General features: G+C 42.8%; 3 protein-coding genes across 9 annotated transcripts in view; 2 read left to right on the top strand and 1 right to left on the bottom strand.

Annotated features, from left to right (window-relative positions):
• Positions 1 to 317: 317 nt before the first annotated feature.
• Positions 318 to 9202, top strand: u2surp (U2 snRNP-associated SURP domain containing). Of its 6 annotated transcripts, none has more exons than XM_062379048.1 (26): positions 318 to 378; positions 1197 to 1295; positions 1406 to 1517; positions 1600 to 1724; positions 1816 to 1886; positions 2119 to 2207; positions 2357 to 2392; positions 2495 to 2577; positions 2693 to 2858; positions 2955 to 3166; positions 3560 to 3603; positions 5101 to 5205; positions 5297 to 5363; positions 5487 to 5650; positions 5756 to 5918; positions 6050 to 6129; positions 6239 to 6326; positions 6439 to 6576; positions 6674 to 6863; positions 6984 to 7064; positions 7212 to 7263; positions 7373 to 7520; positions 7630 to 7740; positions 7838 to 7965; positions 8098 to 8274; positions 8695 to 9202. In XM_062379048.1, the coding sequence occupies exons 1-26, from the start codon at positions 334 to 336 to the stop codon at positions 8831 to 8833; spliced, it is 2913 nt and encodes a 970-aa protein (XP_062235032.1). In that variant the 5' UTR covers positions 318 to 333; the 3' UTR covers positions 8834 to 9202. The 6 variants fall into 6 exon arrangements, with proteins under 6 accessions (XP_062235032.1, XP_062235030.1, XP_062235031.1 ...); XM_062379046.1 differs by having other exon boundaries at positions 8074 to 8274; XM_062379047.1 differs by having other exon boundaries at positions 7370 to 7520.
• The window catches only part of LOC133932386 (nephrocystin-3-like), a 27654-nt gene continuing 22900 nt past the window's right edge, over positions 9186 to 13939 (bottom strand). For both annotated transcript variants that reach the window (XM_062379052.1, XM_062379051.1), the window contains 7 exons: positions 11385 to 11454; positions 10752 to 10837; positions 10599 to 10670; positions 10237 to 10391; positions 9999 to 10115; positions 9697 to 9806; positions 9186 to 9468 (listed from right to left, as the gene is read on the bottom strand). In XM_062379052.1, coding sequence (XP_062235036.1) covers positions 9354 to 9468; positions 9697 to 9806; positions 9999 to 10115; positions 10237 to 10391; positions 10599 to 10670; positions 10752 to 10837; positions 11385 to 11454 — 725 coding nt within the window. In that variant the 3' untranslated portion in view covers positions 9186 to 9353. The remainder of the gene's footprint in view (positions 9469 to 9696; positions 9807 to 9998; positions 10116 to 10236; positions 10392 to 10598; positions 10671 to 10751; positions 10838 to 11384; positions 11455 to 13939) is intronic.
• Positions 13114 to 13939, top strand: part of ackr4b (atypical chemokine receptor 4b) — a 3814-nt gene continuing 2988 nt past the window's right edge. The window contains exon 1 of the mRNA XM_062379056.1: positions 13114 to 13231. The gene's annotated coding sequence lies outside the window, so the exon portion shown is untranslated. The remainder of the gene's footprint in view (positions 13232 to 13939) is intronic.

Below are 13939 nucleotides of genomic sequence, written 5' to 3'. Positions count from 1 at the left end.
TTTTATATTTCGACTTTCATTTTGTGGATCTAGCTGTGGTTAGCTGGTGTGAAATGAATGGTAGGTGTTCCCCAGTGAATACGAACTGACGTATGGTCATTTTTATACTAATAATAATATAGCACTTTACAAAAAAATCCATGGGAATAAAATAATAGAGAAAATCCACACAAAAAATAAACAAATTTATTTGTGTGTAAAGTTATTCACCATTGAAATTAGGAGGAAATAAGTTATGCCATCGTTGGCTCGGTGATCCACTGCGACGCCTGCAGTGTCACATTCCCCCGTTTCTTCTAATCGACGATCGATTTCGCTCCAGTTCCACAAAAGATGGCGGACCGAACGCCTGGCGGCTCTCAGAAAGCTAGCGCTAAGGTAAATTCACCGTTTGCACTAGCGTCAGCTAGGTTTTTATTCACCGCAGCGAAAAACTGCATAAACACTGGTGTGCGGGAACAACCTCGACCGTTCATTTATTTGTTACACACAAGAGAAGACGGGTGAGAATGTGCGCAGCGTTGTTAGCGACGAGCTAACGCTAACCGCTAGCTCCCACGGCCACACTGGCTAATGTAGCTAAGCTAAGGTTTTTTAAGCAGGGCCATTCGGGGGCTAGTTAGACCAGAACTAAACACCGCCGGTGCCGTAAAATGCTTGTTGTCGTCGCGGATAAACACCAGAAGAAAGTGAAGTGGATGCGTGTTTAAATTGAGAGACATTTAAATGAAGGTCTGTGAACCCGGGCCTTCAGCCTGTAGCTCCTTGTTATAGTTGTCCGCCGCCCGACGTGTTCGGTCGGTGTCGCTACAGCTACAGACAGCGACCTGTCGGGCCTCTGGCTAATTGGGCTCGTCTGTCGCCACTCCCACGTTACGTGTTTAGAAATCCTCCGTAAACACGACCCTCGAGAATGTCCGTCAAATGTTGTGCGACCACACAACCGAGCGGACGTGAGTCGTCCACTTTGTCGTACTCTCGGTCGCTCGGCGGTGACAGATCACCCGCGCAACTTACAACCTGTCATCGCTGTCACCTAAGCCACCTGATTCATTGTATTGATTTCCAACAACTGTGGGGGGGTAGTGGCCATTTTGTAATTGCGTGGATGTGTGGCACGAACCAATCACATTTCTGCCGGGAGTCCACCATGAAACGTTACTTGGAGGTCAACTGCACTTTGTTTACATGTGCAGGCGCTGCTCGAGAGCAAACTGAAGTCCTTCAGCATCGGCAAGATGGCAGTGGCCAAGAGGACGCTGAGCAAGAAGGAGCAGGATGAATTAAAGAAGAAGGTAAGTCTTTTTGAGAATGTGGTCTTTATTACCTGTGATCGTATGAAATACGTCAGATGCTTCTAAATATTTGAACAATGTATATTTGTAACACTGGTTTCTGTTTTCAGAAGGATGAGATGCAAGCTGCGGAGATTTACGAGGAGTTTCTTGCTGCTTTTGAAGGAGGGGACGGCAAAGTCAAGGCCTTTGTCCGCGGTGGTATTGCAAATGCAACGAAAGGTACGACAATTAATCCAGTATGGATAACATTACACAATTATTTGGAGTGGAATTGACAAAAAATACCACTCTGTCCTTGCAGAAGAAGAAGATACTGATGAGAAGAAAGGGAAGTTATACAAGCCCAAGTCTCGTTTTGACGCTCAACCAAAAAGCTTCTTGCCCTTGGATACCCCAACCCAGTTTGTATCAGTAGACAAAAGAACTGTAAGTGCTATCATAGTCTCTCTTGTTATGGATGTAACAAGTTATTCCTTGTTGTTACTGTGCTGATAATATTTCCACGTTTGTGTTACAGCCTGTAAAGAAGAGTACTGAAAAGGAGAAGAAGAAGAGCAACTTGGAACTTTTCAAAGAAGAACTGAAGCAGTAAGCTTTTATTTTATAAACTGAATTTAATCTTTTGTAATTTCAATTCTATTAAGGTGGCAGGGACTAGTGTTTCTCTGTTGTTATGGTGCAGGAAAAAGTAATTAAACGCTTTCCTTATTCGCTTGTCTACCTCATTCTGACCGGCCTGCCTCTGTCACAAGTGAATTTCCCCGATGTTTGGATCAATACATTTCGATCAAATCTAAACTATATTGTGTCATTCCTGCAGAATACAAGAGGAAAGGGACGAAAGACACAAGCTGAAGGGGCGTGTGAGCCGCTTCGAGCCTCTCGCGGGCGCTGAAGGAAGACGCTCATGTAAGTGTTTATAATCTGCATAACTGTAGCCGCTACACTAACTCGGCCTGCAATGGCCCTTTCCTGCTCACCCTACTTATACTCCCCCGTTCCCCTTGATCTACCCTTGCCCTGAAACAAAATTTATACTGCTTTTCTGCTTCTTTTAGCGGATGGTTCTTCAAGAAGAAACCGTCCGTCCAGTGGTAATTTTGACTTAATACAGTGGCTGTGAATATCTTGCTAAGAAACCTTTTTGTCCTGTCCGACAGCGGTAGGAAATTCTTCTTTCTTGTCTCTCTCTACAGTTCTGGATGATTGTGCGCCAGGTTCCCACGACGTCGGAGACCCGTCCACTACCAACTTGTATCTTGGAAACATCAATCCACAGGTAAATTTGTAGTCAGAGATATAAAGAGAGATGTGCACTGATTTGAACCTATTCATTTACCAAGTGTCCATTTGAGATGTTCTAATTTCCTCTGTGTATGGTTAATGTTTTGTAGATGAATGAGGAGATGCTGTGTCAAGAGTTTGGCAGATATGGCCCGCTGGCCAGTGTGAAGATCATGTGGCCGAGGACGGACGAAGAAAGGGCTCGGGAGAGGAACTGTGGCTTTGTGGCCTTCATGAACAGGAGGGATGCTGAGCGAGCACTCAAGAACCTCAACGGTATAGAGCTGTAGTTCTTTTTATAGTTAACAATTAGATTACCTACCCGTGTTCTCTCCAGCCCCCCCCTGACATGTCTTTTCACTGCAATTACAGGAAAGATGATAATGAACTTTGAGATGAAATTAGGGTGGGGCAAAGGTGTTCCCATTCCACCCCATCCGATTTACATCCCTCCTTCCATGATGGAGCACACACTCCCACCACCTCCCTCCGGCCTTCCCTTCAACGCACAGCCCCGGGAGAGGTTAAAGAACCCCAGTGCTACCATACTTCCTCCACCCAAAAACAAGGAGGAGTTTGAGAAGGTAACTTAGCATGTCAGCCTAGGGGTTTCTCAGGGGTTAGAGCAGTGTTTCATAATTCTGCAGGGAGGAGTTTAGCCTTTTATTCTGAGCAGTCAGTACAGGTATTAGTTTCTGTTAGTGATAGATTTATGTCTTGTTCACCAAACAGAATTAGCTGCACTATATATTCAAAGTGTGCATATGATGAAATGTTAGTGTGTGGAAAAGTGATATAGAGAGGTGTTTATGGTTAGAGAAGTGTCGCAGGTGTTTGGCCTTTAGTAAAACTGACAGCAGAAAAGGAAAGTTCATGTCGTTTTGCACTTTTAAATGCATTTTTTATATTTTTCACCTGTTGCCTTTATAACAATACTCACATTCTATGTTTATTATCTGATGTGACTTCATATACAGACTCTGTCGCAAGCCATAGTCAAAGTGGTTATCCCAACAGAAAGGTACATGTTTTTCTTTTTTTAAATTGGTTAACAAACTTAGACCAAACAAATATCCCATTATGAAGCCAAACGTTTGATCAGTTGATCACTGCATGCTACAGGGGGCAGGTCAGTGTGGCTGAGCAATGGTTGAGGCATTTGTACATCGTCTTCATAATAGCATTTAGAATAATACTGACTGAAAGGTTTGTTGTGTATTTTCGCTCTTTCACCACCATCACCATCATTCATGATTCCCTTAAAAATATATAGCTACACATCATTAAAGAGCGTACTTAATATGCTGTTAAGAGAAAGATCCCGACTCTCGTCCATCACAGCTCCACCCCTTACATCAACATTTACTTGTGTTGCTCTACTTTAGTGACATGGTGTCTGCCACATACATAGCCTTCTGACGCTAGACCTGTAGCTGTGTTAAACCTGCTCTCTGACCATTGCTCAATCAGACCGTCTGCCCCCTTGGCCTCTGTCACCCTATCAGGAGCTCAGTAAATCTGGCCCCTGCCAACCAATCCAAACCTTGCCAGCATTAGTTTCTCTATGACCTTTGACATTGGCCTTGGTGAGCAGCACAAGTTGAACTGTCTGCGGCAGCGAGGGACCTGAAAAGCATCATGGGATGGATTGGGAAAGTATACTGAGTTTACCCTGCCATTGGTACGATCGGCTCCAATACAAGTAAATGTGATCTGTGTTGTCAAATGAAAGACACCCTTTGTCTCGTTGGCCACTTTAGGCTAATTATATGCAGCCTGCAGCACAAATTTCCACATCAGAACTATAGTGATCCCATTTGCACTGTATCCAGGCAATACCAACTGCACCAGTAGATAACATGTTAAGCCTGTTGAGGCCAACAGTCCTATAGGGCTATTTTACATTAGTCTGGAGATGAGTCGGAAGTGAAAGGCATTTAATTGACAAGACGTTTTAACCGTGTCTTGTCAGTGTCTCGCGCAAGTTCATCAGCTTCATTCGTTCCCCATTCAGTTGAAATTTAGATCTGTAAGCGTCCGGGCAGTGCACTGTGGCCTTAAAGAGCACAGACATGAACTTCAGTTCATACACAAGTTAGACAAATATTCTGTCACCTGATTTGTTGATGTTAAAGATTTTCTGTCATTAGTTGTAATTTTATAAGTTTTGTTGTACATTGGCCCAGAGGCTTAATTGCACTTAATTTATGCCCGGTAAGATGACACTCTGACAGTCGTCTGTGTATTAATATATGTTATAAGTAATTGTTGTGTATTTGGCACATATTTTATGTAATAGCAAGAATCCCCCTGGTCTTGCACTGTAAACCAACTGTACTTGACAGCAGCAGCTACATCCTGCAGCAGTTTATTATGGAACAGGCATCATGTCTTAGATAAGACTGTTTTGAGTGTCAATCCACCGAGCATAAATTAATCTTTGACAGGCAGGCTTTTTTTTGTGGTCACCAGTCAGTCCAGTCTGAATCTGTTTGCTTTAACTGTGTTTTTCTTGTAGGAATTTGCTCTCTCTCATCCACCGAATGATCGAGTTTGTGGTGCGTGAAGGCCCAATGTTTGAAGCCATGATCATGAACAGAGAAATCAACAATGCCATGTACAGGTAAGGGAAACTGCACATGAGGAATGTATTGATTATCGTTATAGCCGTTAAAGTGCAGAGTTATGATGCCTTTACTTTATTATTCCTCCAGGTTCCTTTTCGAGAACCAGAGCCCGGCACACGTGTACTACAGATGGAAGCTGTACTCCATACTACAGGTTTGATTTCTATGTTAAATGATTGTTTCAGTTCAGCACAAAATGTCAGTGCAGCACAGATGGAAGAACAACATAGTCCTGCAGGTTTGTATTTTGATATTTACTGTAAAATGTGGCTTTCAGGGTGAAGCACCAGCCAAATGGCGAACAGATGACTTCAGGATGTTTAAAAATGGCTCTTTCTGGCATCCACCTCCTCTTAATCCATACCTCCATGGTCCTTACGATGATGGGGAGGAAGAAGAGGATGATGAGGACGGTGTCAGGAAAGGCAGCTTGAAAGAAGAGTAATACGCATAATGTTATATATAAGTGAAACTGCGTTCTCGTATTTTATTTGACTGTTGTGGTTGAATCTGCTGTATCTGATCACTTGTCATCCGTCTCTGCAGCGAGCGGGACAAACTAGAGGAGATGCTCCGTGCTATGACTCCAAGGAGAGGAGACATCGCAGAGGCCATGCTGTTTTGTCTCAATCGCGCTGAAGCTGCTGAGGAGATCGTGGAGTGTGTCACAGAGTCTCTCTCCATCCTCAAGACCCCTCTTCCCAAGAAGGCAAGTCCCAACACAGAGCTCTGGTGCAAAGAAAGGCCAATATCTTCAGTGAATGTCAAATACTGTGGAAGACTGTTGCTTAAAATGTTTTGGTATTAAATTCATTTGTATTTTTCTCTTTAACATTTCAGATTGCAAGGTTATATCTTGTTTCTGATGTGCTGTATAACTCTTCTGCCAAAGTAGCCAATGCCTCATACTACAGAAAATAGTAAGTTGTTTAATACATGTTCTTAATTTAAATGTATCTTAACATTTAGGTATTTAAGTCAAGAGTCGTTTCCAATTCATAAACGACGTTCTTTCCCTTCTCTCAACAGTTTTGAGACAAAACTCTCTCAGATTTTCTCAGACCTCAATTCGACATACAAATCAATACAGGGCCACCTTCAGAGCGAGAACTTTAAGGTACAAAACGTCATTCACATCTTCTTCAGTAAACTTACCATGTTGGATAATTTACATAATTAGAGACGCTGGTTACTCAATCATCTTTGTCTTGTTTCCTTCTCTTTTGCAGCAACGGGTAATGTCGTGTTTCCGGGCCTGGGAGGACTGGGCCGTGTATCCCGACCCGTTCCTCATCAAGCTGCAGAACATCTTTCTGGGTCTAGTTAATCTCACGGTAGAGAAGGAACCTCCTTGTGTCATTGTGGAGGTACGATATGTCGCAATATAATTCAGAGCTGCAATGCTTAATAAAAAACAATCCCATCAAGTACCAAAAAAAAATCTAAAAGTCTTCTCTGTCCCAGGTGGAGCCACCTGAGGACATCGATGGGGCTCCGATAGGCGAGTATGTAGATGGGAGTCCACTGGAGGATGTGGACGGAGTGCCAATTGACGGAGGGGCCATTGACGGGGCACCTATTGATGGAGCCCCCCTGGATGACCTGGATGGAGTTCCTATCAAACCCATGGAAGAAGACATAGATGGAATACCTTGTGAGTGGCTGCTTGAAAACGTTTTTATATTGGTGGTGTTGAGGATCTCAGTTTAAAGCTTTGTATCGTTTGCACCTCATGAACTGTGACAGTGACGAGTTTCTTTTCTTGGTTTTGTAGTCGATCAGTGTAAAGAAGCAGCCTTCAAGGTAGCTCCTTCTAAATGGGAGGCAGTGGACGAGTCGGAGCTATCATCTCAAGGTGAGACCTTTAGGTGGCAAATTATTCAGCTGTAATGTAAGAATACGTTGCACCTAAATTCTATTGTCTGGGTGGAATGATTGTCATGCATGTGAAGCTGTATTTACCACGGTGCTTTTTCCTAATCGCCTCTCTTCTCCTACCCAGCTGTGACGACCTCCAAATGGGAGGCGCTGGAGCAGCCAGAGCAAACAAAAAAGTGAGTCGTGTTTGTGCACTTTGCAGATAACGATCTGTTCAGTCACACTCCATTTCCTTTGGTGCGCTCATGTGACCATAACCCTGATAAATTGTTTTCAACTCAGAAGAAATGAGGAGGACAGTGATGAGGACGTGCGGAGCCCTCGCTCAGACGAACATCAGAGCTTCTCCAATCCCACGAGAGATGATTCAGACACTAAGACCAAGATATCTGAAATGAATGAGGAGAAACGCACCAAGCTCAGAGAGATCGAGGTACGTTACAACCCCTGCAAACCTCCATACGTCTGACAACACATATTCTGTGTTTTGTATTCACAAGGAATAGTTTTGACCATTTTCTTGTTATTGTGGTTTTATCAAGGTTAAAGTTGTGAAGTTCCAGGATGAACTGGAGTTCGGGAAAAGGCCGAAGAAGTCTGGTCAGAGTATCCAGGAGCAGGTGGAGCATTACAGGGAGAAACTTCTACAAAAGGTACTTAAATAAACCCTGCTAATGTAACCAGAGAGGATACTTAATACAGAAAATCATATCTAAAATGAGGTTAATATATTGTTTGTCTTTACTAAAGGAAAAAGAAAAGGAGAAACTTGAGCGGGAAAAAGAGCGGGAGAAGAAAGAGAAGGAGAAAGCCGATGCTCGGTTGAAAGACTTGAAGAAGGAAAAAGAGAAGGAAGACACGCCAACCAGGAAAGAGAGGTGAGAGTTGTTTAGTGCAAAGTAGTTTCAGCTTCATCCACCGGTAAAGTTGTTCTTTTATTTTAATCTGCGCTTCATTAAATCTTTGGATTGGTCCCTATCTGACAGACATACGTCCTCTGTGGTTGACAGGAAGCGGCGCCACAGTGGCTCCCCCAGCCCGACCCGGAGCAGCAGCAGACGGGGGCGCTCCTCCTCGCCTCGCTCGGAAAGATCCGAACGTTCCGACCGCTCGTTCTCTAAAGACACAACCTCCCGCTCCACCCATAAAGACTCCCCCCGAACCAGCAGCAAAAAGTCCTCCAAGAGGTAAGAGAAGAAATCCAACATTACTACGACAGCTTATCATCAGGGCCATGTTGAGGACAAACAAAGTGTGAGATTGAGAATAAAGTTGTAACTTTAAGAAGAGAGTTTTATTGGAATAGGATCCAAATTCTTGAACCAATCAAATTATTTCTTGAGAAACTGTTTCATGCAGATGTAACAGTTTCTTGCACAATGATATTGAATTTTAAGTTATTAACTTGTTTTAAAATATAACATCCACATCCTCATTTTCACTCAGATTCTCTTAATATTTTGGGTTTATTCTCAATCTCCTTTGAGTGGCCTTAACGCTGTCATATTTTAAAGCTTAATCCTGGTTTGTACCTGACTTTAAACAGTAATCACAGTGCTGCTTGTGGGGTTAAGATGTAATAGAAGTATCTGTGTTTGTCCCACCAGATCTCCTTCATTACCGCGCACACCGAAACGATCCCGGCGGTCGCGCTCCAAGACGCCCAAGAAATCAACCAAGAAGTCCCGCTCCAAATCCCGGTCTCCTCACAGGTCTCACAAAAAGTCAAAGAAGAGCAAACACTGACGTCTTTTAGTTTTTCTTTTTCTCTCTGGAACCTCTCCTCCTCCTCTCTGCGCCGTGTTGTATAAAAGATTGAGTGATTTGGCAGCGGAAGATCTCTGCCCAGATGTGAATGTATAGATAATGAAGAGCGCAGGCTGCTGCATGGGTTGCCATCTGGTGTATCAAATGGATGGGGGCCATTGCTGTTTTATATTGTACAAAAAAAATACTGTGCTTGTGTGTCCTGATTCCCATCCACCTCCCAGTGGAATTCATCCATGTGGTAGACCACTCCCATACCGAGTGTGACGAGTCTTACAATAATGCTGTCATTTTCTGTTTTTGTAGTTCACATTAAAAATAATTCCTAATAAACAGTTTCATTTTTAATCAAGTTTCAAGTTTTGACCATCAGGAAATGTGTCTTAAATTTACATTTAGAGCATTTTGGCTATATTACATATTTCACATGAGTTATTTGAATCTTTTTTTTAAAGGCCGCAATAGTTCTGACAACCGTCGAGCTGGTGTGATCATTACTTCACAGTTTGGCCTGAGTCTTCTTCAGCTGATCCCTCAGCTCCAGATGAGCGATGGAGGAGAGATGAACCTCATCAGGTCCGTCAGCGATTCGCAGAGTCCGCACGTAGGAATACCTGAGCAAGAATATCAGCATCAGGAAGATTTATTTGATGCTCGTTCTCATTTCAAGATTCCTGAGGATCTAAAATATAAATCTTAGAACGTATTGGATACATTTAGACAGCTCTTAATTATGGTCAAATTCATTTAACGCTACGGTCTCTGATTATCTCTCATATCTGTCTTTCTTGAACGGGATCTTAAACATTCATTGTGGCCTTTGTGTAACAGAAAATACTCACATCTGTGCCAGTGGGAAGTCTCCAGACACACCAGCGCCTCCGTAAACCTGGATCGCACAGTCCACCACCTTACAGGCCATTCTGGCTGCTGCCACCTTGATCATAGCAATCTAAGGGGCAGAAAATGAAAGAGGAAATCAAGGAGCAGCTACGAAACATCTGAAAACATTTTGACTGTCTTATTGTGAAACTAAAATTGCATTATTTAGTCACATCACATCCGACTGAACAGTATAAATCTCTGGGAACAATCAATTGACTTCATATATTCTCTGATGTGGATTTTGGATTACCAGCCTCACCTGTTTGCGGGCAGCCCGACTTCCCACTGTATCCAGTGCCTGGGCCGCGTGTAGAGTCAGCAGACGTGTTTGTTCAATCATGAGACGACACTCTGCGATCCAGTGAGCAACGACTTCCTGCACAGAGAGAACACACACGTTCCTCAGGTTGTATCTAAAACTCTTCACCACTAGGGGTCATCAGTGGGAAAGTGCTCGGCCTGTTTCCACAGGAATCTCAGAGTGGATGATCCCTTACATGTTGGTACAGCTTCTTTCCAAACGTTTGTCTGGTGGCCGCTCGCTGGCAGAGCAGCTCCAGAGCAAACTCTGCCAGGCCGACCGCTCTCATACAGTGGTGCAGTCTGCCCGGTCCCAGGCGGCCCTGAGCAATTTCAAACCCCCTCCCTTCTCCTGAGAATGAGAACACGGGGGGGGGGGGGGGGGGGGGGGGCAGCAGAGACATGTTAGGGATAATGTTTCCGCCCTGGTGACCTCATGAACATAATCGTTAACATCACTCTGTGACCAAACACAATAAAGATAAGGCTTCATATATAGCTTTACAAGGGACGTGTGCTTCTTGAGAAGGAAACAAACCACGCAGCAGTGAGGTCTCACCCAGAATCATGTGGCAGGCAGGGACACGCACGTTTTCAAAGTGCACTTCGAAGTGGCCTCCGTGGATGGCATCTGAGCACAGAGACAAGAGGAAAGTTTGAAGAATGTTTGTGTGGTAAAAAAAAAATACAAACTAAACAGTGTGAAACCCACCGTCCTGTCCGAACACGGTGAGGGGTCGGACTCGTTTTACACCGGGTGTGTCCATGGGCACGAGGATCATGCTGTGTTGGCCGTGCCTGAGAAACACATTCGTAACAAAAAGACAACGAACACCATTTAACTATTTGATTTAAATTGGAAATTCCTCAATAACTATTCTACTACTTCATGCTGCTCACATAAATGGTGAGAATCTACAACCGGACTTATTTCACATGCTCTTTCCAAACGGTTGGGTGTATCTGAACGTGTAGGTGTGGTTGAATAAATTACTCCCTATTAACATCTTCAACACATGTCGCTGATGAGCTTTTGGATAAAGATCAGTCCGCCACAAGCATCAACAAGATTTGATTGAATGCCTCCTGATACATCAATCATTTGGCAGGGTGGTTCAAATTGCAAGTGCATGCTGGGAAGTGCACTCCGTCCCTGAGCAAAGTCCACGTCCATTACAATAGTAATATAACAGAGGGAGTTTAACGGGTCAAAAGTGCAAAGGTTTCACAAACAAGTAGCACAGCAACAATTCAATAGAAAACAAATCATAAAAAAAAATAGAAGACGGGAAAAAGTGTCTCAAAGACCAGAAGAAGGAAAAAAACATGGAACGACTCCTCTGACCTGCTGCCAACATCTGGAGAAGGGCCCCTGCACATCACGATGGCCACTTTGCATTGAGGATTCCCAGCACCTGCAGGGAACAGACAGAAACACTGAGGTTCATTTGTGTTTCAGTCTCGTCGATGTTGGGATTCGACAAACAACAGGGACAAACAACTTCTCACAGTTTGATTTTGTCCTTAAACTTCCCGAGACCGGAGTGTGCGGTCGGAAACTGAGAGGCCGTGACAGATTGACGGCATCACAGCCACAGGTTCATATTTTCACCCGTAGTAATTCTCAGTTTGTCATTTAAGAGACTTTCTTTGTTGGAGAGAAGGTGAAACTATGAGTTGTACCTGGAAAACAATAATTAAAAAAAAGTACAAACACTGTGCAGAGCTCCCACTAGAGGGCGAGGTCATACAGACACACCGCAGTATTAATCAACTTGACAAGATGTTAGACAGAGCAGATGCAGAGAAAGTGATGAAATGAATATCCAGGTTATATTATTACAGACCGAGCCCCCTTGTGACACCACATTTAAATTCACTAGATACAGATTAGTGTTTGGATCCTGAACCAAATTTCCATCCATTCTCATTCTCATAAATATCCGCCATTTCTCACAATGTTCAAGAAAGTTAATAAAAATGTCGAACAAAACATTCTTCCATCATGTTTCATTCTAAACTGTCCAGTAGTTTTTGCGTAATCTTGCTTACAAACAAACAAACAAGCAAACGGACAGGGGTGAAAACATAACCTCCCCATGGATGCAATAAACTTTAATAACAGTCTAGTCAGAAAAGATCTTGGTTCCCTAAGGCCCAGTTGAGGTGACCAATGATCTGCCTTCCTGTTTATATTCCTGTCCCAAGTGAAAAACACCTGTCCCCTGAGGACAGGACATATGGACGCCAGACAGCTACAGATGAGACATTTGATTATTTCCAGTCACAGCTCATGAGACATGAGAACACAGTCCGACTGATGGTTGTTTTTTAAACTCTCTGTGATCGCGGTTCGGGTTACGGTACCTTCATTGTGGCAAAACCACATTTTCTCCACACCCATCTCCACCCAGAGTTCACGCACCATATACAAAAGCCTGTTTGGTTTTCCTTGTTAATTTAGGTTCCCTGTTAACTCCGTGGTGAGGTGACTCGACAGCCGTGTCCATACACGACTTATCACCACCGGAATGAAAAGCAGTAATTCATCTTCCTTTGAACGTGACATCCAAATATTTAGATTTTATGATGTTGAAGTTGTAAGAAAGTGTTCATGTCAGGAATGTTGATATATGACGTGTAAACTGACGTCTCTTAACTTTACTAAAAAGGTTATTTTTTATTTAAAAGGTTTTATACACCTAGTTCTAAATCTAAGTATTTTAACGTTTATACAGAAACATGCAGAGAGACAAGTGCACCTTCTCTGAGGAAACTGAAATTGTATTGAAAAGAACAAAAAAACAAGAAAACTAAAATACTTAAACATTTCAAGGTAAAACTAAAATAGAGTGATTTAGTCAGATGCAGATGTGAGTCAGGCTGGTAAACACCGAGCGGAACATTTTCCCGCAAACCACACAATAAGTCCAGTAACTGGGACAAACTGCGGCGACCAGGAGACTCCCAGTGTGACATCACGAGTGGGAACCAGCGAGAGAGCAGAGCTACGTGGTGAGGAGCGTGTCGACAGCAGAGGGGGGGCGGGACAGGGCCGAGAGGCAAAGGGATCAGTCACTTCAGTCCTGCAGGAAACACAGCTTTTCTCCTCAGGACTCATTACAACTCTTTGTGATTCTGAAAAACTAAACGGATTCCTAACAATCAACTTCACACAGCAACTGACAGGAGGTAAGAACATCTCCCTTTATCCCTGTTTTCTTGAATTACTTTTTGTTTTCAATAACAAAAACAAGTCAAACTCTGACTAGAGGAAAGCACAGAAATCTTGAATCCACAATCTTTACCCATCTTTACCAAGGGGTCTACAAATAGAATGTTTTAACTATGTTGTTTGATTTCTGCATTTACATGGAAATGTATTGTAACTTGTGAAGTCAACGGTTCCCTCCGGTGTTAGAACAACAGTCAAAGTCCAGGATATTTTATGAGGTTATTATAACCACAGTGAGGTAATGATAACAAGCTAAACTGAGCCTGATGCATTTGTTTTGAGTGGTTGTGTTTATCTCATCACAGTTTCACTCTTGGTTTTCTGATCAGCAACCAAAGTAAATCATTATCCCTATAGTCTCTGTTGCTTTGGGTTAAAACTCCACTGTAAAAATAAAATGACTAAAAATACAAAAAAAATGGTCACAGCTAATAATATACAGAAAATAAGCTGAATCTAATTTTATTACGATGTAAAAAGTGTGTTTACATTTATATTGTTTGCAAAATAGGATTACCTGTCCAATTATCATCACATTAATCTTATAACTAATTATTAATTTACATATGTATATTTCATTTTATTTGTTATGACCAAATAACAGAAACATAGCAACAGAGACATATATTAACCCATTACTCCTCTTGCATATGAAGAGCAGCTGT

Source organism: Platichthys flesus, chromosome 21, assembly GCF_949316205.1.
Source record: "Platichthys flesus chromosome 21, fPlaFle2.1, whole genome shotgun sequence".
NCBI classification, from domain to species: domain Eukaryota; kingdom Metazoa; phylum Chordata; class Actinopteri; order Pleuronectiformes; family Pleuronectidae; genus Platichthys; species Platichthys flesus.
This window is presented reverse-complemented; position numbering and strand designations above follow the sequence as displayed.